Below are 26270 nucleotides of genomic sequence, written 5' to 3' on the forward strand. Positions count from 1 at the left end.
AGAACACAGATTTGCAACCAAATAAAAAATGTATTGTTTGCGATAATGAGCACTTGCCATTTCTGATGCTCAGAATTGCCCGCTTCCGCTTAGGAGTAAACCCACACACTGCTCGGTTATTGTCACAAGCAATACTCCAACATTGGACGGCTTTTAGGAGCAATTATGTAGCATGGGGCAAATTTTTTACATTTTCCATTGATGTACAAAATAATTACAGATTATGCATAAAAATAAAGTATTTAAAGTATAGGTGAACCCAAAGACCAAAATGTCATATAAGCTTTAACACATTAATGTCACTTTGAAACTAATGTTTATTAATTTTATTACTAAAGCATTCATTAACCACCTCCATACCGCGCCTATTTTGGCACTTCTCTCCTACATGCAAAAATCATAATTTTTTTTGCTAGAAAATTACTCAGAACCCCCAAACGCTATATATGTTTTTTTAGCAGACACCCTAGGGAATAAAATGGCGATCATTGAAACTTTTTATCTTGCACGGTAAAAACGATTTCATGAATTAAAAAATAACAAAACAGTAAAGTTAGCCCAATGTTTTAATGTGAAATATGAAGTTACGCCGAGTAAATAGATACCTAACATGTCATGCTTTAAAATTGCGCACACTCATGGAATGGCGCCAAACTTCAGTACTTAAAAATCCATAGGCGTCACTTAATCTTTTTTTACAGGTTACCAGTTTAGAGTTAGGTCTAGTGCTAGAATTGTTGCTCTACCGCACGTGGCGATACCTCACATGTGTGGTTTGAACGACGTTTACATATGTGGGCGGGACTTACGTGTGTGTTCGCTTCTGAGCGCGAGCTACTGGGGATAGGGGCGTTTAAAAAAAAAATTATTATTATTTTATTAAATTTTTTTGTTTAATATATTTTTATTGAAAAAAGAATATTCAGATACAACAATAAAGTAAAATACTAGAGAAGTAACGCATTGGGTCAGTATACTGTATTTTACTTAATTTATTTTATTTTTACACTTTTTTTTACATTTATTTTTTTTTGATCACTTTTATTCCTATTACAAGGAATGTAAACATCCCTTGTAATAGGAATGGTTTGTGACAGGTACTCTTTATGGAGAGATGCAGGGTCAATAAGACCCCACATCTCTCCTCCAGGCTGGAAAGCATGAGATCGTGAAAAAAAATCACGGATCTCGTGCTTTCAGCCATGATTGCGGCTTTGCTTACATTCCGGTACCCGGGCGTGACGTCATAACATCGCACCCGGGCCTCCGACGATCATAGAGATGACTGGTGACCATCTGGTCACCAGTCATCTCTATGCCTCCCATCCGGCGCTGGCAGATCGTTTCTCCGGGTCTCCGATGGCACGGGAGAGCCCGGAGAAGCACCGAATGGCGGCGGGAGGGGGGGGCGTCCCCTCCCATCGCCTATAAGAGCGATCAAGCGGCGGAACAAAAAATACTGTACCATAAACATGGATGTAAAATCGTTTTACATAATATCCTATACCTTTTATTAAATTAATGTCTCAGAATGAAACCAGAAGCTTAAAGTGGATGTAAAGCCACTCTCATCCTTTCTAAACTACTGCCATAGTGGTGATCTATAAGGATATAGATGCCTCCTGCATGTATCCTTACCTGTCAAATGTTTCCCCTCTGTCTGTTATAAGAACTGAAAAACTGCAGATTCTGTGGGTGGGTCTGTTGTTCAGAGTTCGGTGGGTGGAGTCGTGATGTCAGTAGACTCCCCGCCCACCTCTGCACTCCCCTTATCAACATGCATTTTCTCCTGTGTATTTCTTACACTGAACTTCTGCTATGATTACTAACATCCAGTCAACACCCAGAAAAGTCACCACATGACTTCAGCATGTCCAATCATGCTGAGGTGTAGAGCAGCCAATCCTGGGAGAGCTGGAGGAGGGGATCTGAAGTACACACAATGTCTCTCTCAGGCTCTCGTATGAGATAAGGAAATCATCTGTCACTCAAGCAAGGGGGAAGAACTGACTCCTATTTCTCTGTGTATCAGTTTTTATCTCACTGAAAAAAGATAAGAGGATTACTCAGAGCTGGAATAAAGGGGTTGTAAAGGTAAAACATTTTTTCCCTAAATAGCTTCCTTTACCTTAGTGCAGTCCTCTTTCACTTACCTCATCCTTCCATTTTGCTGTTAAATGTCCTTATTTCTTCTGCGAAATCCTCACTTCCTGTTCTCCTCTCTGTAACTCCACACAGTAATGCGAGGCTTTCTCCCTGGTGTGGAGTGTTGTGCTTGCCCCCTCCCTTGGACTACAGGAGAGTCAGGACGCCCACTAACACACAGCTCCCTTCTCTATCTGCAACGTAGAGAGCTTCCTGACTCTCCTGTAGTCCAAAGGAGGGGGCGAGCACGACACTCCACACCAGGGAGAAAGCCTTGCATTACTGTGTGGAGTTACAGACAGAAGAACAGGAAGTGAGGATTTCTCAGAAGAAATAAGGACATTTAAAAGAAAAATGGAAGGATGAGGTAAGTGAAGGAGGACTGCACTAAGGTAAAGGAAGCTATTTAGGGGGAAAAAATTACCTTTACAACCCCTTTAACTCTTCGTGACAAGACTGGGCACAGATGACATGAAATCCTATACTGTACAAGGTGCAAGCCTTAATAAAAAAAATGTTTTTTCGTGTTTACATCCACTTTAAGGAGCACTATGTGTAAGATAAAATCTTTCAAAGGACTGTACAAATACAAACACAGCAAAGAGAGACAATACGTAAGCAGCTCATTCATTTATAACTAGCAATGAAGGTCTCATCGACTCAGAATGTAAGCTTACATTCCACAGTTCTATGCCATCATTCCGACCCACTGCAACATCACACATTGGAGAATGAAAGGAAGGATACATAAAGCAGCACTGTATGCCAAGTGGCCGCACTCCCACATAGAAGCCCTGTGACTGCAACCACAGATAAATTGCGTAGACATTAGACTTGACTGGTGTCGGATTGTATTAGCAGTTTGTTTTCTTTTGCTTGCAATGCAGAAGTGCATTTAAAGTGAATTTCCACGTTTTGCAGCCTACTTTATATTTGTTTAATTTCCCATTGACATAGCATAGTTAAAAAAGAAAAATGGGAAAATTCCCCCATGGGGCTTTAAAACAGCAATATAATTAAATAGTCAGTATAAAATAGAATAACTAATTCTTTATTAATGTAATAATGGTAACATATTCAAAAAGACAAAAAGTACTGGCTAGTGGCTATATCATACAACATGATGTTCAATAGTGCAAGGTGAAAACACCAACGTTAACAGTTTTACAGAGATTGTTGTAACCATGAAAAATCACTGACGCGTTTCGACCTATATGGTCATCTTCAGGGGGAAGGTTTACTGTAAATATATATAGAAAAATTTATGTAACTTGAGACATATCAAAGCATACAAAAAAAGAGTTTGTAAAACTTTCAATTTATATGCAGTCGGGAAGGCCCTTGCACTACATGGTTTTGGTAAATCTAAAAGACAAAAATCTGCAGAAAATCTAATAGTGTGTATGGGGTCTTAGATGAACTAGCCGATTTAGATACACTAACAAATTGAAGCCAAACTCCAGCTCACATTGCAGGTGCTAACCCTGTCTTTACCGTGCAGGCAGATCTTTATTACCAAATGTGACTAGATCTGAACACTGCCTGCCCTAATAAAGGGTTAAAAGTGTAGAGGTTGGGCTTCTTGCATTGTATGTTAATGAGAACAGACTTGGGACAGGCTTACCCTGTTTATGAAACCTTGTAGTCAGCCTTGACATCTTCTGAGAAACATTTTTTAGGCACACTGGGGTTGATTTACTAAAACTGGAGAGTACAAAACCAGCTTCCAGGTTTTTTTTTTTGTCAAAGTTTAAAGGGTAAGTTCACCTTTACAGAAAATCTGTAAGGTGAATTTACACTGGAGCCCCTCTCACATGGAACCTGCTTAGCCCGTCCTGTCAGCAGGGGAGAAGAGAGAAATCCATGGGGATTTCAGACCACTGGACCATTAAAGCGGTAACCCGATGTCTCCTAGAGGCTGATGAATGGCCTCAGGTACAGTGGGACCGGCGGGAAATGGGGAGGGGGTCCAGTGTAAGTTCACCTTACAGATTTTCTGTAAAGGTGAACTTACACTTTAAAGTGTTACTAAACCCAGGACCCTGCATTCACTATATCTGGTTTCCCACAGTACACAGAACATGGAAATTCAATCATTTTAGTAAATATAAACTGCTAAATACCCTTTCTCATCAGCAGTGTATAGCAGTCTTGTGACTTCTATCAGTGCCTGGTTAAAGCTTGTAGTGGTTTTTATACTGCACTGGCTGTCCTATCAGGATGCAGGACCCCTGACCCTGTGTCTGGACAGTGCTGATTAGCCCTGTGCTGATCACATGCACATTCCCAAGAAAGAAAGAAAAAACTCTCTAGTAATACACACCAAACTGAGCATGTGCAGCCTGACTCCAGTAACTCTGTCCTATCCAGACATGTTTTGGGGACAGTGAAAGGAGATGATCAGAGAAGACAGGATCAAACAAACTTTTTACACAATGCAGAGGATTAACTCCCTTAGGTTCCACAGTGAGTATAAGGCCTCGTACACACAACAGTTTTCCTTGACAAAATCTATTAAGAAACTTGGTGGCAGAGCTTTTTTTCCGAAGAAAAACGGTCGTGTGTATGTTTTTCGTCGAGAAAACTGTCCTGGATCTCAACGAGAAAAAAAGAGAAAAAGTCCTCTTTTTTCTCGTCGGGAGTCTCAATTTCCTTGTCGTGTTTCTCGTCGGGCTGGTTTATGACGAGAAACATGTTCGTGTGTAGGCTTAGAAACCCGCGCATGCTCAGAATAAAGTATGAGACGGGAGCGCACCTTCAGTAAAAGTAGCGTTCATAATGGAGATACCACATTTGCCACACTGTAACAGACTGAAAAGCGCGAATCGTCTCTTACCAAACCTTTACTTAACACGCAGTAACATGAGATTAGCAAAAGCAGCCCCAAGGGTGGCGCCAGTGGAATCAAACTTCCCCTTTATAGTGCCGTCGTACGTGTTGTACGTCACCGCGTTTGAGAACGACGATTCCCTCACTGAGGATGGCGGTAGGAGCAGCCAAGAGCCGAGCGACTGATCGGCTTCGGCTGCCAACATCGCGAGCGCCCTGGACAGGTAAGTGTCCATATATTAAAATTCAGCAGCTACAGTATTTGTAGCTGCCGAATTTTTAAGATTTTTTTTTTAGGCAGACCCCCACTTTAAATTGCCCAGAAATCATTGAAAGGGAATTCTTCCAACCTGCTTACATCATCGCCTACCCATTGACCTACTCAAAGGCTCTAAGGTAGCAGCCCAAGCCCCCAAAAAGGGCTCACTGCCCCTTTCGTTTTAAGTTGGCCAGAAATCATTGGAAGGGAATTTTTCCAACTTGTCCACGGCATTGCCTACCCATTGACCTAACTCAAAGGTAGCAGTCCAAACCCCCAAAAATGGCTCACCGCCCCTTTTTTTTTTTTAAATTGGGCAGAAATCATTGGAAGGGAATTTTTTCAACCTGTCCACGGCATTGCCTACCCATTGACGGTACTCAAAGGTAGCAGCCCAAGCCCCCAAAAAGGGCTCACGCCACCACTTTCTTATTCAATTGGCCAGGAATCATTGGAAGGGAATTCTTCCAACCTGCCCACATCATCGCCTACCCATTGACCGTACTCAAAGGTTCTAAGGTAGCAGCCCAAGCCCCCAAAAAGGGCTCACTGCCCCTTTCGTTTTAAGTTGGCCAGAAATCATTGAAAGGGAATTTTTCCAACTTGTCCACGGCATTGCCTACCCATTGACCGTACTCAAAGGTAGCATCCCAAGCCCCCAAAAATGGCTCACCGCCCCCTTTTTTTTAAAAATTGGGCAGAAATCATTGGAAGGGAATTCTTCCAAACTGCACATATCATCGCCTACCCATTGACCGTACTCAAAGGCTAAAAGGTAGCAGTCCAAGCCCCCAAAAAGGCCTCACCGCCCCCTTTTTTTTTAAAATTGGGCAGAAATCATTGGAAGGGAATTCTTCCAAACTGCACATATCATCGCCTACCCATTGACCGTACTCAAAGGCTAAAAGGTAGCAGTCCAAGCCCCCAAAAAGGCCTCACCGCCACTTTATTTTTAAGTTGGCCCGAAATCATTGGAAGGGAATTTTTCCAACCTGTCCACGGCATTGCCTACCCATTGACGGTACTCAAAGGTAGCAGCCCAAGCCCCCAAAAAGGGCTCACACCACCACTTTCTTATTCAATTGGCCAGAAATCATTGAAAGGGAATTCTTCCAACCTGCCCACATCATCGCCTACCCATTGACTGTACTCAAAGGTTCAAAGGTAGCAGCCAAAGCATTTTAAGATGACCAGAAATCATTGGAAGGGAATTTTTCCAACCTGTCCACAGCATTGCCTATTCATTGACCAAACTCAAAGGTAACAGCCCAAGCCCCCAAAAAGGGCTCACACCACCACTTTCTTATTAAATTGGCCAGGAATCATTGCAAGGGAATTCTTCCAACCTGCCCACATCATTGCCTACCAATTGACCGTACTCAAAGGTTCAAAGGTAGCAGCCCAAGCCCCCAAAAAGGACTCACCACCACTTTATTTTTAAGTTGGCCAGAAATCATTGCAAGGGAACCCTTCCAACCCACCCAGATCGTCGCCTACCCATTAACAAATGACTGTTTGAGTCAGTCCAGCGTGATCTCCAACCCTCAAGTGCCCCATTGACAATAATGGAATTCTTCATCTTGAGCATTGATGTGCTTAAAAAAACACTCAGAAAAATACTCAGGTTGGAGTGGGGTCTAAAATACATCTACTGAAAGCAAAAACTTGGTAAAAGTAGGTAAGCAATAGTCACCAAGGCTACATCATCCTTGTATATTCTGACTTTGCTCTTCATCTGTCCGTACAGAAGGAGAACAGACCTATTTTTATAGCTTGGTCTTGTGCAACCTTTATAGATTCACCTCCCTCCCTTCCTCCCTCACCATGATAGAAATGGGAGCTGAGAAGAGATAAGTCTTGCATTAAGTGTCAGTCTCTGGGGCTTTCTGCTTCGGCCAGTGAAGGGACAACTGCCACGGTTTGATTTCAGCCTGCGCTCCGATGCTTGTAGAGTCGGAGCTGCTTGGTGAAGATAAAGGATCCCAGAGACGGGTAGCACGCAGCTTGTGAAGAAACACACAGCAAGGGCAGTGCCAGGCTGCCCGCTGTATTAATGCATGGGGTGGGCAGTTATTGAAATGTGGGCAGACACAGCTCCAATTTCACCAATCTGTACGGGCACACTGGCCTCGCAGGTGAATTACTTCCCCTCAGCCCTTTCTTCTTTAATCTTTTATTCCTTTTTTTTTTGGATTTTGTGTTTCCTTCCCTCATCTGTCATGCTGCTCCTTTTTACATCCAGCAAGTTCCCAGAAGCATCCATCTTTCCTATTATGGCTTGTATTGTTCAGGGCTATTCTCTCTTTGGCCCCGTTTTTTTTTTTTTTTTTTAGTTTCTTCTGCTCGGTCTCATATATTTTATCTTTCTCTCTTCTCATTCATGAGCTCCTCTGAGCCAAATCATAACCAGCTTTCATTTCTGCATTGTGCCTTGCATTTTTTTCTGTATCTTCTTCTGCATTCACTCTTTTTTCTTTTTGAAACTATAGCTCCCTATCATCGTGGAAAATATGGCTACCTATTTGTGAATTCATGTGATCATGGCCTTTACTGTGTTAAAGTGTGACTAAACCCACATTGGTGTGCATTGCTAGAGAGTTTTTTTTTATTGGGAGGGTGCGTGTGACCAACACAGAGCTAATCAGCACTGTCCAGACAGAGGGCCAGGGGTCCTGCAGCCAGGGACGGATTTGCTCTCCCTGCCGCCCCAAGGCCAGGTTCCACAATGCACCCCCTCCCTGCCAACCGAACCCCCCAAATCAGCGGAGAATGTGCGGCACAGTTAGTTCAAATATGTTTTGTTTGTTTTTTTACTTTTTTATGACTTTTTTTTATTATTTATTTGTTTTCTTATTCTTTCCTTTTTTATTTTTTTATTATTTCTTATTATTTATTTATTTGTTATCAATTTTTTTTCACTTAACTTTTTTGCTATCACACAGGAGAAAAACATTTCCTGTGTAATAGCAATTGAAGGTGACATGTTCTCTTTATTGACCCTGTCACCTCCAAAACAGGAGTCCTAGCACTGTGCTAGAACTCCTGTCACAGCTGAGATGGTAAGAGCACAGCTCTCCCCTCTCACTTCATACATTGGCAGCAGGGACAGGAGACAGACTCGGTGGCCGGGGGGAGGACGGAGTCCCGAAGACAGAGCCAGCAGAGAGAGGTATGTGGGGTGGGGGGGAGAGAGGAGGACGGACGGGAGCACATATTTTACAAGTGATTTTGGCGACATCGCCGCAATCACTTGTTAACGAGCAAGCGCATTCCCCCATAACTTACCACCCTTAACTGTATGTTCCGGGCGTCGGGGGACTCCATGCCACTGCCGCCCCAAGGCCTGGCCTCAGTGGCCTTGTGGGAAATCCGGGCCTGCCTGCAGCCTCATATAGAATAAAAACTCCTCCTACACTAGGGTGACCAGACATCCCCGGTTTCCGGGGACAGTCCCAGGATTGAGGACACTGTCCCTGGACCAAATCTGTCCCTGGTTTTGTCCACGGATTGGATTTGAACAGGGGCTGAGGCCAGTGGTGTATTTAGGTTTTGTGCTGCCCTAGGCCTGACTAAACTCGTGCACCCCCTAATTTAAATATCACCCAGCTCTACACAGCGGGCGCAGGCGCAGGCGCCGTATAGAGCCGACTCACAGGTCGGCTACTTGCGGAAAACTGGTGACACGCCTTATGCGCCAGGGGAAGTTTTTCACCAGACATCAATCATCTAACCTCTGAATAGGAACGCCCACTCCCGCGGGAGCCAAAAGCCGGGGGGAAAATAACAATAAAACGGTATGTACGGCAAAAAAAACAGCATGCTGTAGATGTCGGAAGTATGCTGGATGTAATGGTATATAATTGTTTTAGGGTAAACCTCCGCTTTAAGGCCGGATTCACACTAGTGCGGTGCGATTTTCAGCTCTGTTATCTCTGCAGAGAGATAAGAAAACTGTTCAGCAGATCATCTCCGTTTTAGCTGCGAATTTGGAGACCTGGGAGAGGGAAGGGGGAAGTGTATTGAGGTGAATGAGAGAAATCCTGAAGAGAAATGAACACATCTGCGAATCAGATGCGTTCCCATAGAAGGTAATGGGCCTGAATTCGCACCTGAGCTGCACCGCAATGCCTATAAAACGCACACGTGTTTTTGGCAATGCGCAGTGCGAATGCATTGCACATATGTGAACCAGCCTCATTGGAATCAATGTATTTTATAATGTTATGCGAATTGGATGCGGTTTAAGCCGCAACCAATTCGCATAGGTGTGAACCCGGCCTAAATGTAACCATATTGCTGCACTTAGAGGCGCCTCTCTTCTATTTAATACTCAGTTGTGATATGACGTTACTTGTATAGCAAGACATCGCTTGTATATCAAGTCATAATTTATAAAAAAATGTTGCTTGCCTTGCAAAACGCTCTCAAACCAAGTTACTCTCAAACCAATGTTTTACTGTATAGGTTGTTTAAGTTGGCCCTTAAATTACACAGCTTTGGTAAATCTAAATAAAAAGAGATTGTACAATCAGATTGGAATAGTGGTCTGGATTATTAATGTGGACTGCAGAAACCTGCCCCTCTACCGTGTTTCCCCTGAAAATAAGCCCAGGTCTTATATTAATTTTGGCAACCTAAAACACACTAGGGCTTATGTTCGGGGGGTGTCTTATTTAACTATGGTATGTACAATGATCCTAAAGTGGTTGTTATCCTAGAGAAAATAAATAAATAAATCATTTTCCTTTAAAGCATGATAGATCTCCTGTGTCCCCTGTCTCCCCCCCCCCCCTCCCTGTCAGGTCAGGAGTCAGTATTTTGATGTAAAAAGCATCTTAAAATACGGTACCTTTCTTGCAGCTTCCCTTTTCGGGGTAGGGCTTATATTGCAGCCCTCCCCAAGATTCATGCTAGGTCTTATTATCGGGGTAGGTCTTATATTCGGGGAAACACGGTATGTTAGGGAGAAGAGATGAGTGGGAGGGTTCTGGAGTCTTTTGTGCAAACTGCGTTCTGCTTGAGTCTATAGATAGTCTTTGAAAAAAGCAATAACGCATACTTAGATGCTCATAACGCATACTCAGATGCTCAGATGTTTTTGGTGTGTTCAGGTGCACAGAGATTGTTGTGTTTTGTGACAACTGATGACTGATCTGCCTGTGTATGACCAAGCTTAGAAAATGTTGTGTGCGACAGCGCAGTCACTAATGCGTTACTTTTATACAGAATTTCAGTCTATTTAATTTTCGAAAAGGCAATTAATTAGCTTTCCGTGAGGTTTGCATGCCCAGTATGCATTCAAGTGGCCAAGAATTCAGAATGCACAAAACTGCATCCATTCCAGATACAGATGGATTATGGGCACGGATCAGATGAATTTGGCACGGACATGATTTGGTCCACTGTCAGCAACTGAATATTTGTATTTGGTATACCATACGGTATATTGTTTTCAGCACATGGCATTTTCATAGTAAATATAAGCAGTGCAACTTAAAGTGGAACTTTACCCATAACAACTTGATAAAAAAGAAACATACATTCCACATTAATAACTATGCCACCTAAATTTGCTGTGTTGTGAATTGCCTCCAGCATTGCTTCTGTTTCTTCTTGCCGGAGGCTGCCATTTTGCTGAAGCCCAGAGCTCCTGAGCAGCAGTAAATAGTAAAGCTGAACGAAAACCCACTGGCCCAGATTCAGGTAGAATTGCGCTATATTTGCGCAGGCACAGGGCAACGATTTTGCCCTGCACCCACGCAAATATTTTGCGCTGCCCTCGATTCACGGAGCAGTAGCTCCGTGAATTGCGAGGGCGCGCCGACAAAATTGCCTGGCGTAAGCACGCGCAATGTAAATGATCCCGCCGGGGGCAGGAATCATTTAAATTAGGCGCGCTCCCGCGGCGAGCGTACAGCGCATGATCCGTCGGGAAACTTTCCCGACGTGCATTGCGGCAAATGACGTCGCAAGGACGTCATTTGCTTCAAAGTGAACGTGAATGGCGTCCAGCGCCATTCACGAATCACTTACGCAAACGCCGTGAAATTCAAATTTCACGGCGCGGGAGCGGCGGCTATACTTTAGCATTGGCTGCCCCTGCTATTAGAAAGGGCAGCCTTGCGCTAAAGTTGCCATACGGAAACTCCGTACCTGGCTTGCGCGGGGCCCGCGCAAGTTTGTGAATCAGTTGGTAGTATGCAATTTGCATACTACACGCTGATCACAATGGGAGCGCCCCCTAGCGGCACACGCAAGAATGCAGCCTAAAATCTGCGAGGCATAAGAGCCTTATGCCGCGCAGATTATAGGCTGCAGTCGGTGTAACGAGGTTCCTGAATCAGGAGCACTCGTTACACCGGAGCAAGTAAGCAATTGCGCCATGTAACTTATGGTTACACGGGCGCAATTGCTTCTTGAATCTGGGCCACTGATTTTAATGGTTGCACAAAACATTGCCAAATGTCATGCCGTGTCAACACGATCATTTTTCGGGTTGTAAAAAACGTTGTTTTTTAAAAATTTCATTGTAAAATGATCGTGTGTGGGCTTCAGAGCATTTTTCGGGTTCTGAAAAACGACAAAAATAAAATTTGAACATGCTCTATTTTTTAACGACGTTTTAAACAATGTCGTTTTTCGTGTTGTAAAAAATGATCGTGTACGACGTGAAAAACCCCACGCATGCTCAGAAGCAAGTTATGAGACGGGAGCGCTCGTTCTGGTAAAACTAGCGTTTGTAATGGAGTAAGCACATTCGTTAGCTACTGAGATATCAAAAGCAGATACAGCTTACTTCTTTGTCTGATCTTCAGACAGAACCTTCTGATAAAATATAAGTCATCATGATGAATCATTCTGATTTGTATGTAAATTTCAGCTTGAGCTATTGAGCTCTGTAAAACAGTTATTTTAAATAATAATAAAAAAAGAAATGGGAGAGCCTAGATTAGAAACAGTAAACGGAACCTAACGCTTCACCTGCTGGCTGAAATATTTTATATTTTCCTGCCTGAAAAAAGAAAACCTATTTCTCAACGTTAATAAATTAAGCTGTGATGTGCAATATCCACATTCTCTTGAAATGACTTATTTTCCCTGTCTGTCTTTTTATCAATTACATTTCTCTCCTTTTCCATTTTACGCCCTCCATTTACTCTTGTTTCATCTTCTTCCTTTCTCCTATTCTTCCCGATTCTGCCCTCTCTGCCTCTCTTCTTCTTCTCCTTTCTTTTGTCTCATACAATTTTAGGATTCATTGCACGCACCAAGCTGGACAGATTTTTTTTTTCTCTCTTTACGTACTCGATAGCTCCCACTTCCATGAGTCAGCTCCGAGAACCGCGGCCCCATTGTCTGAGGCTGCGAATATGTCATGATGAAAATGTAATCACACTGAAAATAAGACACACAATTTTTCCAGGGACAGAGCAAAATAAATGAAGCAAAAAGTGTATGATAATGTGCGGAAATGACTTGGATCCGAATGCGTTCGGCGTAGATTTAAATAGGCCTAGGGAAGGATTTAGCTGTTAACTCTTTTTGCTCACAGGGAGGCATTTGCTGTTTGCTCAGCTGCGTCCCACTAGAGGCAATGTGACAGCGCTTTGTTTTTTCTTTTAAAACAGAGAAATTACATCTCCATTGCGGTAAACAGATGCAATATAATTATCTTTAAAATAAAAGCTTTCTATGCTAATTCGGGCTAAAACAACAGGTACTCTTTCCTGTAGGGATGCACAGATACCAGTTTTTTAAGACTGAGTAGGGGTACCGATACTTTTTCTCAAGTACTCGCCGACACCAATTACCGATACCTATTTCTATGGAACCTGTTCACATATGTGCGATTTTACAAAGAGTCAGGCGCGATTTTCAGTCCATGTTCAAGTGTGATTTCCAGTGTCCTACACTTTAAAAATTTGCACCTGAACCACATCAGAACCGCTTAACGAAAACACACCGGACTCTTTTTACAAAATGAATGAATGACTTGTATAGCGCTACTCATGCGAACTGAATCGCCTCTGGGCGCTTTTTCCAGCCAGTGTCTGCTTGGCTGGTGCGGTCATTTTACCCCGTAGGATCGTGACACGCTTGGGACACACAGATATACATATATATATTGGGCCAATTTGGACAAGATCCAATTTATCTACCAGCATGTCTTTGGAGTGTGGGAGGAAACCGGAGTACCCGGAGGAAACCCACGCAGGCACAGGGAGAACATGCAAACTCCAGGCAGATGGTGTCGTGGTCGGGATTCGAACCAGCGACCCTTTTGCTGCTAGGTGAAAGTGCTACTCACTACACCACTGTGCTGCTAGTCAATACACCTTTACCGGCCCCACACATACAGTGGAGCCTTGAATTACGAGCATAGGCCCAGATTCTTAAAGACTTACGATGGCGTATCTCCAGATACGCCGTCGTAAGTCCGAATGGCCGCCGTCGTATCTATGAGCCTGATTCATAGAATCAGTTACGCATAGATTTGGCCAAGATACGAGCGGCGTAAGTCTCCTACGCCGTCGTATGTTGGGGTGCATATTTACGCTGGCCGCTAGGTGGCGCTTCCATTGATTTCCGCGTCGAATATGTAAATGAGCAAGATACGCCGATTCACGAACGTACGTACGTACGCCCGTCGCAATTAGTTACGCCGTTAATGTAAGACATACGGCGGCGTAAAGATAAAGCTGGTCTCTAGGTGGTGCAGCCCATGCAAGGTATGGATGTCAGAACAGGCGTTTCTTTTTACGTTGTTTAAGTAAGTCGTACGCGAATAGGGCTGTGCGTAAGTTACGTTCACGTCGTAGGCAGTGTTCGACGTATCTTAGGCATTCTATCCGACGCATGCGCACTGGGATTCGTCCACGGACGGCGCATGGTAAAAAACAAGTTTATTGTTTAACATATATCAATTTTAAAAATTGAACAAACAAATACCCATCATAGACTAGAAAAAATGTTTGTGAGGCACAGAGGTTCAAATCGCGACACCAAAGAAAATTATTCATCTTTTCAATGTTCTATTTCTTATTGATTGTTTCTCTATTTGCAGCATGACCTGTATAGCTCCTGATGAAGCTCGATCAGAGCGAAACATGTAGGGCGATTTAGGTACAGGCTTTTTTGGCTGTTTGCTGAGCTTTTCACGTCCTTTGGGATGGGTATTTGTTTGTTCAATTTTTAAAATTGATATATGTTAAACAATAAACTTGTTTTTTACCGTACCTACTTGATTTATTGATCTCGACACCTTTAAAATCCCAGGGTTTGTTACCCTCCCCATCTCCTTTTGTCCAGTATTTCAACTGGGTATTTAGCCGCTTGCCTGGAGTTTGGCGTTAATTACAGAAAGGAGATTATTAAATCACCTCCAACAATAACGAGTCATCAAATATCTAACAAAATCAAGTAATATTTTTTTGGAGGTGTATAAGGTAATTGATTCTTTATTTGATCATTCGTCAAGCTCACATCAATCAAATATACAATTCTAATTGTACTGAATAATGATTTTCATGTGAGTGCTTCCTATTTTAGTCTCTCGCCTGTACAATTAAAGCCTGATTGATTACTGTGACTGTCGTAGAAAGTTTCCTCTCCTCTGGCTCCTATACCCGATGTAATATTATTCCAAAATCAGACGGGGGAGGGAGGAGCCAGATTTCGGTTTCACCTGGAAATATGAAGATGTGAACAGAAACCAATTGCATACTAACTAGATATTTTCCAGATCCGTTCTGACTGCGCAAAGCAGTAGGTGACTTCTATCACAGAGAATTAATTGTAGATAATTAATGTATAATAAACTCTGTGTGACCTCTCAGATTGCATTTGCGTTACATTATGTTCAACACTGAATTACTGTGTGTAATTAGGGGCTAAGCACATTTGCTAACCAGCCCCTGGGATAAGTACACAGTGAAGGTCTGTGAATGGCTATGCTATCATTGAAAACCGCCTATGGTTTGCTGCGTGCGTGCCTTCAATATACGTAACAATGGTCCTAATCGCTCTGCAGCAGGAGGGGGATATATAAGTGCTGGTATTCTATGGCCTTTCAAAAGCTGGCAACAAGCCCTAAGGAAAGTAGACATGTGCATTTATTTTCGTCCGAATGCATTTTCGTCCAAATTTCAGGTACCGTATTTATCGGGGTATTGCGCGCTCCGGCATATAGCGCGCACCCCTAAAGTGGACCCGACATTCCTGTAAAAAAACATTTTAGTACTTACAGTTTTGGTGTCTTGCGCGGCGTCCATCGGCGGCCTTGTCGGGTCCGGCGTCCGTCTGCGGCTTCGGGTGTCCTCTTCGTTGGGTCCGGCGTCCTTCTGCGGCGTCCTCCCCGCTCGATCCCTGCTTTCCGAAGTCGAGTTTGAATACTGCGCCGGCATATACCAAGCGCAGTACACTCGTGTATAGTCGGGCAGGCTCGACCTGGACGTACAAGACGTGAACGCGAGAGCAGCCGAGCCTTCCCGACTATACACGAGTGGACTGCGCTCGGTATAAATGCCGGCGCAGTGTTCAAACTCGGCGCGGGAAAGCGGGTATCGGCGTATATCGCGCACCCACGATTTTGCCCTGATTTTCAGGGCAAAAAAGTGCGCGGTATGCGCCGATAAAAACAGTATTTTCGTTATCGTTTTAACAAACGATAACGAAAGCACAGAAAACTAAAACCGAAAGATCCGACATAAACAAATGCTTTATTTTCGTTTTCGTTGCGGTCGAATGTGCCTAACCTTAAAGGATCACTAAAGGAAAATATTTTTTTAGCTAAATAGCTTCCTTTACCTTACTGCAGTCCTGGTTTCATGTCCTCAGTGTTCGTTTTTGCTTTGAAGTTGCTGTAATTCTGCTGTGATCTCCACACTTCCTGGTTGTCTGGCTCCTTATGAAAAATCTCATGGCAGCTTCTCACTGTGGTCCAAGCTGTGTGTCTAAAACTCCTCAGAATCAGATTCATTTTAAAAACAAAACACTGCCCTGGATTTGTTTGTTTTTGTTCTGTGTCTCTCTCTATTTCACAGAAACATGAAACCAGTTTAAAGACGAAAGTGAAACTAGAGGCACATTACATGATTGATTTTTATCTATTTTTAATCATTTTTAAAAGGAATCAGTTAACTTTTATGTCTCTATTACCTGTAAACAGTCATTTCAGCAATTTTTTTTTCCTTTAGTGACCCTTTAACTCTTTTAGTCCAATATTATTCTACATAAAAAGAAAAGATTCGACATTATAGAGACATGAAGAAGTCGACATAGAGAGAAAAGATTTGACATAGAGAGAAAAGATTTATGAAGATTCGACAGAGAGACATGAACATTCGACATAGAGAGACATGAACATTCGACATAGAGAGACATGAACATTCGACATAGAGAGACATGAACATTCGACATAGAGAGACATGCATGAATCTATGTATTTTCGCCGCTGCCGCCCACTATTCAGATAGCCGGATGATAAGCGCCGGCCACCTGAATAACGGCAGCTGGTTGGCTGTGTGGAAGTGCCTATCAGAGCCAGCGGCCCTCAGGCTGTAGTCGGCTTCCTAATGCTTATCCTCGGGACGTACCGGCGGCGCGTTCTTTGGATAAGACTGACAGGCGTCTCAGCCAATCAGGTTCACCGGTTCTGGTTACCGGTAACCTGATTGGCTGAAGCGTCATCGAGGGCGGGAGAAGACATCGAGGGACGTGGAAGGAGGATGGCATTTTACAGGGCACAGCAACGACAATGGGCATAGTGGCGACAATGGGCACAGTGGCATCAATGGGCACAGTGGCGACAATGGGCACAGTGGCGACAATTAAAGGGCACAGTGGCATCAATGGGCACAGTGGCGACAATTAAAGGGCACAGTGGTGACAATTGGCGCAGTGGTGACAATTAAAGGGCACAGTGGCGACAATTGATGGGCACAGTGGCTGCGTTTGATGGCATGGCACAGTGGTGACAATTGATGGCACAGTGGCTGTGTTTGATGGCATGGCACAGTGACTGCGTTTGATGGCATGGCACAGTGGTGACAATTGATGGCACAGTGGCTGTGTTTGATGGCATGGCACAGTGACTGCGTTTGATGGCATGGCACAGTGGTGACAATTGATGGCACAGTGGCTGCATTTGATGGCATTGCACAGTGGTGACAATTGATGGCACAGTGGCTGCGTTTGATGGCATGGCACAGTGACTGCATTTGATGGCATGGCACAGTGGTTGCATTTGATGGCATGGCACAGTGGCTGCGTTTGATGGCATAGCACAGTGGTGACAATTGATGGCACAGTGGCTGCATTTGATTGGGCACAGTGATGCTGCAATTGTTTTTTTGTTTTTTTTCGTTTGCGCCCCCCAAAAATTTTGAGCACCAGCCGCCACTGATCATGATATCAGTATAAATTCTATTGTGTCAATGCCACATTTATATCTAAAATGTACCTAGAATTGGAGGCACACATGCACTTTTAAGTTTCTTGCATAGATGTTGATGACTTCTCACCATGCTACCAGCCAATGATTAGTTAATTGTTCACTATAATGTTACACCCACTGTTTAATCAGCAGCAGCTATGAGAGCAGTACCTGTGCCTGCCAGTACCATCTAATCATGCTTTTCTATACCCATTTTTTACTATTACTAAGCACTGGCTAAGGTCTAAAAATGATTAAGACTCAAATATGTTGTATATTAAAATACTGCATAATGTCATTAAATAAGGAACAAATACTTTAATGTCTATAAATTGTACTACCGTTACCTCCTGGGTGCACATATTTACTAGTTTCAATCTTACTTGCATATACTGATTTCGCCCAAAACAGCTACATTGTTAACATTAGAGGTGTTTATATAGCTCTGACAATTTATGAAGTGCTTTACATATTGTACATTTATATCAACCCCTGTTCTCAGAGAACTTACAATCTAAACATCTCACGTGGGGAGCTATCTGTCCATCATGTGTAGTGCCTCGACCCACTGCTGCTTCTCATGTAACCAACCTCAATATTAGGTGCCAGGGCTGTCCTACCCTCTGCCCGTGGAACGCTATTACTACTGGTGCAATAGTGGGAGTTTTACTCAATCCACTGCCTTTTCCATCCAGAAAGCCAAACAGGATGCACGAGATGGGGAACTTTCAACGTATAATAGTATAAGCAGCCAGTCCTGACCATACATGAACATTTTAGACATTACTTTGAAAACAAACAGGGAATCATGATAATACATGGGCAACTTATCCAAGAGACAAAGGGCTAGATTCAGAAAGACTTGCGACAGGCGTATCAGTAGATACGCAGTCGTAAGTCCGAATCCGCGCCGTTGTATCTTTAAGCATATGCTCAAATTGAGATACGCTTAAATATTGCTAAGATACGACCGGCGTAAGTCTCCTACGCCGTTGTATCTTAGGGTGCATATTTACGCTGGCCGCTAGGTGGCGCTTCCGTTGATTTCCGCGTAGAATATGCAAATGAGCTAGATACGCCGATTCAGAAACGTACGTGCGCCCGGCGGATTTTTTTCCGTCGTTTACGTAAGGCTTTTTCCGGCGTAAAGTTACCCCTGCTATATGAGGCGTAGCCAATGTTAAGTATGGACGTCGGGACAGCGTCGAATTTTCCGTCGTTTGCGTAAGTCGTACGTGAATAGGGCTGCGCGTAAGTTACGTTCACGTTGAAAGCATTGACTATTTGCGACGTGATTTCGAGCATGCGCACTGGGATACGTTCACGGACGGCGCATGCGCCGTTCGTTAGGAACGTCAATTACGTGGGATCAAGGCTCATTTTAATACAACACGCCCACTGCCTGGACAATTTGAATTAGGCAGGCTTACGCCGGCCCATTTACACTACGTCGCCGTAACTTAGAGCGCAAGTTCTTTCTGAATACGGGACCTGCCGCTCTAAGTTACGGCGGCGTAGTGTATCTGAGATACGCTACGCCCGATTAAAGATAGGCAGATCTTTCTGAATCTAGCCCAATGTGGGTATCAAACATAAAGTTGTTATGACAGATATTTAGTTTAGGATTACTGGGCCAAATTCTCAAAAAGTCTGCGTAACTTAAATTTCAGCAGTTAAGTTACACTGACTTAAAATCTCTACCTAAGTGCCCGATCTTCAAAGCACTTACCTAGAAATTTCAGGCCGTGTAACTTAAGTGCCGCCGTCGTAAGGCGGTCCTCCTCTCCTGGGGGCGTTTAAAATTTAAATGAGGCGCGCTCCCGCGCCGGCCGTACTGCGCATGCGTGTGACGTAATTTTCCCGACGTGCAGCGCGCGAACGTAATTAACGCCGGGCGGCTTTGAGAATTTCGACGGGACACTAAAGTTGCGACGGGTGAAAAAAAAAGACGCGCCGGGAAAACAAATAATTTAAAAAAAAAATGACAGCGTCGCTCAGCATGCATTCCTGAGAGGGAGAACTCCATGCCAATTTTCAAAGAAAAAAACGGCATGGGTTCCCCCCCCCAGGAGCATACCAGGCCCTTAGGTCTGGTATGGGTTGTAAGGAGACCCCCCCCCACGCCGAAAAATTGACGTAGGGGGTCCCCCTACAATCCATACCAGACCCGTATCCAAAGCACGCTACCTGGCCGGTCAGGAATGGGAGTGGGGACGAGCGAGCGTCCCCCCCCCTCCTGAGCCGTGCCAGGCCGCATGCCCTCAACATGGGGGGGTTGGGTGCTCTGGGGCAGGGGGGCGCACTGCGGGCCCCCCCACCCCAGAGCACCCTGTCCCCATGTCGATGAGGACAGGACCTCTTCCCGACAACCCTTGCCATTGGTTGTCGGGGTCTGCGGGCGGGGGCTTATCGGAATCTGGGAGTCCCCTTTAATAAGGGGGCCCCCAGATACCGGCCCCCCACCCTAAGTGAATGGATATGGGGTACATCGTACCCCTATCCATTCACCTGGAGGCAAAAAGTAAAAGTTAGTAAACACACAACACAAGGCTTTTTAAAATAATTTATTATTCTGCTCCGGATGCCCCCCCTGTCTTCGTTATTAGCTCAATTACCAGGGGGGGCTTCTTCTTCCACTCTCCGGGGGTCTTCTCCGCTCTCCGGGGGGGTTTCTTCTTCCGCTCTCCGGGGGGGGCTTCTCCGGACTCCGGGGGGCTTCTTCCATCTTCTCCCCTCTTCCGCTGTTGACTCGGCGAACCCCGGTTCTTCTGCAGCTCTCCGGTGCCTTCTTCTTCAGCGCTGGCTGCCTGCTATCTTTGTGTGTTAGCTCGATTTCAAACAGGCAGCCGGCGCGGTCTTCTGTGACGTCAGGGACTTCTGTTATTCTCTCTTCCGATGTTGACTCGTCGCCTGTTGTCGCTGTAATGATGGAAGCGCGCCTTGCATCCCATTTATATAGGCATCACCGTCCCAACATGCTCCGGTAGGTACCCACGTGGTGGGTGCACGTGGGTAGGCACCCACCACGTGGGTACCTGCCGGAGCATGATGGGACGGTGATGCCTATATAAATGGGATGCAAGGCGCGCTTCCATCATTACAGCGACAACAGGCGACGAGTCAACATCGGAAGAGAGAAGAACAGAAGACCCTGACGTCACAGAAGACCGCGCCGGCTGCCTGTTTGAAATCGAGCTAACACACAAAGATAGCAGGCAGCCAGCGCTGAAGAAGAAGGCACCGGAGAGCTGCAGAAGAACCGGGGTTCGCCGAGTCAACAGCGGAAGAGGGGAGAAGATGGAAGAAGCCCCCCGGAGTCCGGAGAAGCCCCCCCCGGAGAGCGGAAGAAGAAACCCCCCCGGAGAGCGGAGAAGACCCCCGGAGAGTGGAAGAAGAAGCCCCCCCTGGTAATTGAGCTAATAACGAAGACAGGGGGGGCATCCGGAGCAGAATAATAAATTATTTTAAAAAGCCTTGTGTTGTGTGTTTACTAACTTTTACTTTTTGCCTCCAGGTGAATGGATAGGGGTACGATGTACCCCATATCCATTCACTTAGGGTGGGGGGCCGGTATCTGGGGGCCCCCTTATTAAAGGGGACTGCCAGATTCCGATAAGCCCCCGCCCGCAGACCCCGACAACCAATGGCAAGGGTTGTCGGGAAGAGGTCCTGTCCTCATCGACATGGGGACAGGGTGCTCTGGGGTGGGGGGGCCCGCAGTGCGCCCCCCTGCCCCAGAGCACCCAACCCCCCCATGTTGAGGGCATGCGGCCTGGCACGGCTCAGGAGGGGGGGGACGCTCGCTCGTCCCCACTCCCATTCCTGACCGGCCGGGTAGCGTGCTTTGGATACGGGTCTGGTATGGATTGTAGGGGGACCCACTACGTCAATTTTTCGGCGTGGGGGGGTCTCCTTACAACCCATACCAGACCTAAGGGCCTGGTATGCTCCTGGGGGGGAACCCATGCCGGTTTTGAATTTAAAAATTGCAGTGGAGTTCTCCCTCAGGAATGCATACCAAATGCCGTCGCTGGAACGGGCCTTTACAATGTGTGACTAACTTTCCACATTATAAAACCAGCCCTAGTTTTGCGCAGGCAAATTCGGAACTTACGCAGAAATCACAGTGCTGAAATGCTTTGAAAATCTGCTTAAGTCCTCATTTGCATACGCAAAGCTGCATTTCAATGAGAAATGCCCCCAGTGGCGGATGCGGTACTGCATCCTAAAATCTGACCGTGTAAGTGTCTTACACATGTCAGATTTTCTGCCTAACTTTGGAAAAAGCCTTTTGAGAATCGTTTCCAAAGTTAGGCACAGGGATACGCAGGCTGAACAGCAGTTAAGTCTGCGTATCTCTTTTGAGAATCAGGCCCACTGTTCCTTTAACAGAAAAACCATAGCAAGGTGCAGCTACAGCTCTGAAGACGTTATGGGAAGAGTTACAGGGTCTCCTATGAGGTGAATGATCTGAAACCGATCGCTGAATGATAAGGACAAGCAAAGTGTCCTGGAGTGTTGGGTGACAGCACAAGTGGCAGGCCCTGGCAGAGATGCAAGGCACCAGGCTGTGTGAGTGACACAGGCTTTCTGACACCTCTCATGAGACAGGAGCTGGTACCCGCCATTGACCCCCCCCCCCGCTGTATGATAACAAGGCCACAAGACCTGTCATTCAGCTTTAACATGAGCACAGGGATGGTGACATAGAATCAGGGGAATAGAGATGATGGAGTTTTAAGTAACAAAGCTGGAGAAGAAAGGAATAACAAGATGACAGAGAAGATGGGAGTCTACATGGAAGAAATAAAAGGACAATGCTAAGAACAGCCGACAGACTTTGGCTGAATAAAAAAAGTGATATTAGGTTAGGATGGGAGATTAAGCTGTAAAATGAAAAGGGAGGTAAGCTAGAATGAATTGTACAAAAAAAGAATCATAAAAAAGCTAACGGCAAAAAAAGAAAAAAATGCCATAAAGGAAAAAGTGAATATTTGCCAATGTTAAAGCTTTGTCTACATACACCTTATTACATTTTACTGACCTGCGCACACACTTCTATAAAACTCCCCAAATATATTGCTTTATTATGTTGGCTTCCCATTGTGATTTTCTATTAAAGAATCTTACAGCAATAAAGGAATTTGGCCCTCCGGAAAATAAAACAGCCATTCCAGAGCTGCTCTGTGAATGGACAAAAGGGCATTTACACTGGTGCTACTGTAAAAGTGACCTTTTGTTGGACTTGTTAGGCCCCATGCACACGAGAATCAAATGCAAACACATCTAAACACACGTTTTCAGCAGCAAAAACCGCAGTGTTTTACCGCGTTTTACCGCGTTTGCGTCTATCAGCGTTTATGCTGGGGAAAAAAGGGTACCTTTAAAAATGCTTATAAACGCAAACGCGGCTAAACGCGGGTGCCACGTTTAGCCGCGTTTTGCGTCTGAAACGTGAAAACTTTTGCGTCTGAACCCATTTTTTTGCTTCTGAAAAAACGAGCATAAACTAGCATAAACGCAACTGCCGAAAAACGCAGAAAAACGTGACTGTGTGCATGGACACATAGGATAACATTGAATGTGTTCAGGGGCAGTTGAAAAAGCTGTCCAAATGCCTCTGAACACGTGTTTAGCAGCGTCTCGTGTGCATGGGGCCTTAAAGCTAAAACACACGCAAATAGCTACATACACCGTTTAACCACTTCCATACCGCGCCTATTCTGGCACTTCTCTCCTTCATGTAAAAATCATAATTTTTTGGTTAGAAAATTACTCATAACCCCCAAAACATTATATATATCTAGTCATGATCATGATGTCACTTCCGGTCCAGGGAGGAAGCAAACATTTTTTTTTCTTTTAATGCAAAAGATCATAAACATTTTTTGATCTTTTGCTTTTAAAGGTAAAGGAGAGATTTGGGGTCATATATGTAAACGGTCTTTGCCCCACACATGTGAGTTATTAGAGCGAGAGCAATAATTCTAGTACTAGACCTCTACTTTAACCACTTGAGACCCGCGCTATTGACAAAAGACGTCAACAGCGCATCTCTCAGGTGCCAACTGGACGTCTTTGGATGTCATTTGAAAGCATTACCCGCGCGCGCCACTGGGGGGCGTGCAGCGGGTAAACACTGTCCCGGCGCATAGCTAAGGACCCGATGCGTGTACCTGGCGGCCGCGATGTCCGCCGGGTACACGCGATCGTCGGTAAGACAGCAGGGACGTGGAGCTCTGTGTGTAAACTTTGCCAAATTTGTGACAAAAGTGTCCGATACGTCCGTCGCAATATCGCAGTCCCAATAAAAATCGCAGATCGCAGCCATTACTAGTAAAAAAAATAAAAAATAAAAAAAAATCATAATTCTGTCCCCTTTTTTTGTAGGTGCTATAACTTTTGCGCAAACCCGTCGCTTATTGCGTTTTTTTTTTTTTTTTACAAAAAATACGTCGAAAAATGCGTATCAGCCTTAACTGAGAAAGAAAATAGTTTTTTTAAAAAAAAAAATTGGGATATTTATTATAGCAACAAGTAAAAAATATATATATATTTTTTAAATTCTCGCTCTTTTTTTGTTTATAGCGCAAAAAATAGAAACCGTAGAGGTGATCAAATACCACCAAAATAAAGCTCTATTTGTGGGGAAAAAAGGACGTCAATTTTGTTTGGGAGCCACGTCGCACGACCGCGCAAATGTCAGTTAAAGCGACGCAGTGCCGTAAGCTGAAATTTCGCCTGGGAACGAAGGGGGTTTATGTGCCCAGTAAGCAAGTGGTTAAACAAGTAACTTGTAAAGGCATTTAAGCTCTTATGAACCACCCCACATAGATATACTGTGGCAGGGCGGCCCTCCTGTGCGAAATTATGTACCTGTATGTGATTCCGTGCACTGGGTCTGGGGCACGCTGATTGGACACAACAGGAGGCAATCAGCGGGTTCGGGGGACACGATGTCTGCCGGGACCCTCTGATCATTGCCTGGAGAGGCAGAACAGCGGTCTGCATATGTAAACAAGTCAGATCGCCATTCTGTCAGAGAGGAAGATAGAGATCTTCTGTTTCTGCTTTGCAGGAACACAGATCTCTGTCTTCCCCCAGTCAAAGCACCTCCCCCACAGTTAGCAATCACTCCCTAGGAACACATTTAACCCTTAACCAGCCAGTGTCATTAGTACAATGACAGTGCTCATTTTTTTAGCACTGATCATTTTATTGGTGTCACTGGTCCCCAAAAAGTGTCACTGTCTGATTTGTGCGCCGCAATGTCGCAGTCCCGCTAAAAATCGCTGATCGACACCACTACTAGTAAAAATGAATAAATAAAAGTTCCATAAATATATCCCATAGTTTGTAGCCGCTATAACTTTTGCGCAAACCAATCAATATAGGCTTATTGCCATTTCTACCAAAAATATGTAGCAGAATACATATTGGCCTAAATTGATTAAGAAATTCGATTTTTTAAACTTTTTCATTGGATATGTTTAATAGCAGAAAGTAAAAAATATTGTTTTGTTTTTAAAATTGTCAGTCTTTTTTTGTTTATAGCACAAAAAAAAAACACGCAGAGGTGATCAAATACCATCCAAAAGAAAGCTCTGTTTGTGGGAAAAAAGGACATCAATTTTATTTGGGTATAGCGTCGCACGACTGCGCAAATGTCAGTTAAAATAACGCAGTGCCATATCGCTGCAGTGATTAAAGTGTCACCTATGGAGATATTAAAGTACCATAGTTTGTCGCCATTTCACGAGCCTGCACAATTTTAAAGCATGACATGTTAGGTATCTATTTACTCGGCGAAACATCATCGTTCATATTATACAAAAAAATTGGGATATATTCAGTTTTTTTCATTTGAAAAAAAACATTGCACAAATACTGTGTGATATAAAAAATTGTAAAGATCCCCATTTTATTCCCTAGGGTCTGCTAATATATATATATATATATATATATATATATAGATATATATATATATATATATATATATATATATATATATATATATATATATATATATATATATATATATAATGTTTATGTTATAAGTCATTTTTTTAGCTAAAAATACTGATATAAACTTGTACACAAAAAGTGCCAGAAAAGGCTTGAAGGGTGTTTAAAAATATATAATTTATTTACTTTTTGCAGATCCAGTTCATGGGCCTCAGAATGTGGAACTGGTGGATATCCGTGCTCGACAGCTGACACTGCAGTGGGAACCATTTGGCTATACAGTCACTCGGTGTCACAGCTATAACCTAACACTACACTACAGTTACCAGCTAGGAGAAGAGCGAGTGGAAGCTGAAGAGCTGATTCTGACTTCTAGTCACTACACCTTGCGTGGCCTGAGACCGCACACTGCCGTATACCTCAGACTGGCTCTCTGCAATCCGGAGGGGAGAAAAGAGAGTGGAGAGATAGTGGTGCACACAGAGGAAGATGGTATGGTCTTCAGATCCTAAAACTGATATACTAAGATCTGTTGGGATGAGGTTTTTACCTGTGGTAAAGAACGACAATGTGTAACTCAAAATGTTAAAAATGTAAAAGTTTAAAATGAGAGGGTCATTACCTTGTTACGCAGGTCTT

General features: G+C 44.1%; 1 protein-coding gene across 13 annotated transcripts in view; it reads left to right on the forward strand.

Annotated features, from left to right (window-relative positions):
* Positions 1–26270, forward strand: part of PTPRT (protein tyrosine phosphatase receptor type T) — a 474386-nt gene that overhangs the window by 280695 nt on the left and 167421 nt on the right. For all 13 annotated transcript variants that reach the window (XM_040330466.1, XM_040330472.1, XM_040330464.1 and 10 more), the window contains exon 8: positions 25827–26123. In XM_040330466.1, coding sequence (XP_040186400.1) covers positions 25827–26123 — 297 coding nt within the window. The remainder of the gene's footprint in view (positions 1–25826; positions 26124–26270) is intronic.

This window comes from Rana temporaria, chromosome 12 (assembly GCF_905171775.1).
Source record: "Rana temporaria chromosome 12, aRanTem1.1, whole genome shotgun sequence".
Classification (NCBI taxonomy): Eukaryota; Metazoa; Chordata; class Amphibia; order Anura; family Ranidae; genus Rana; species Rana temporaria.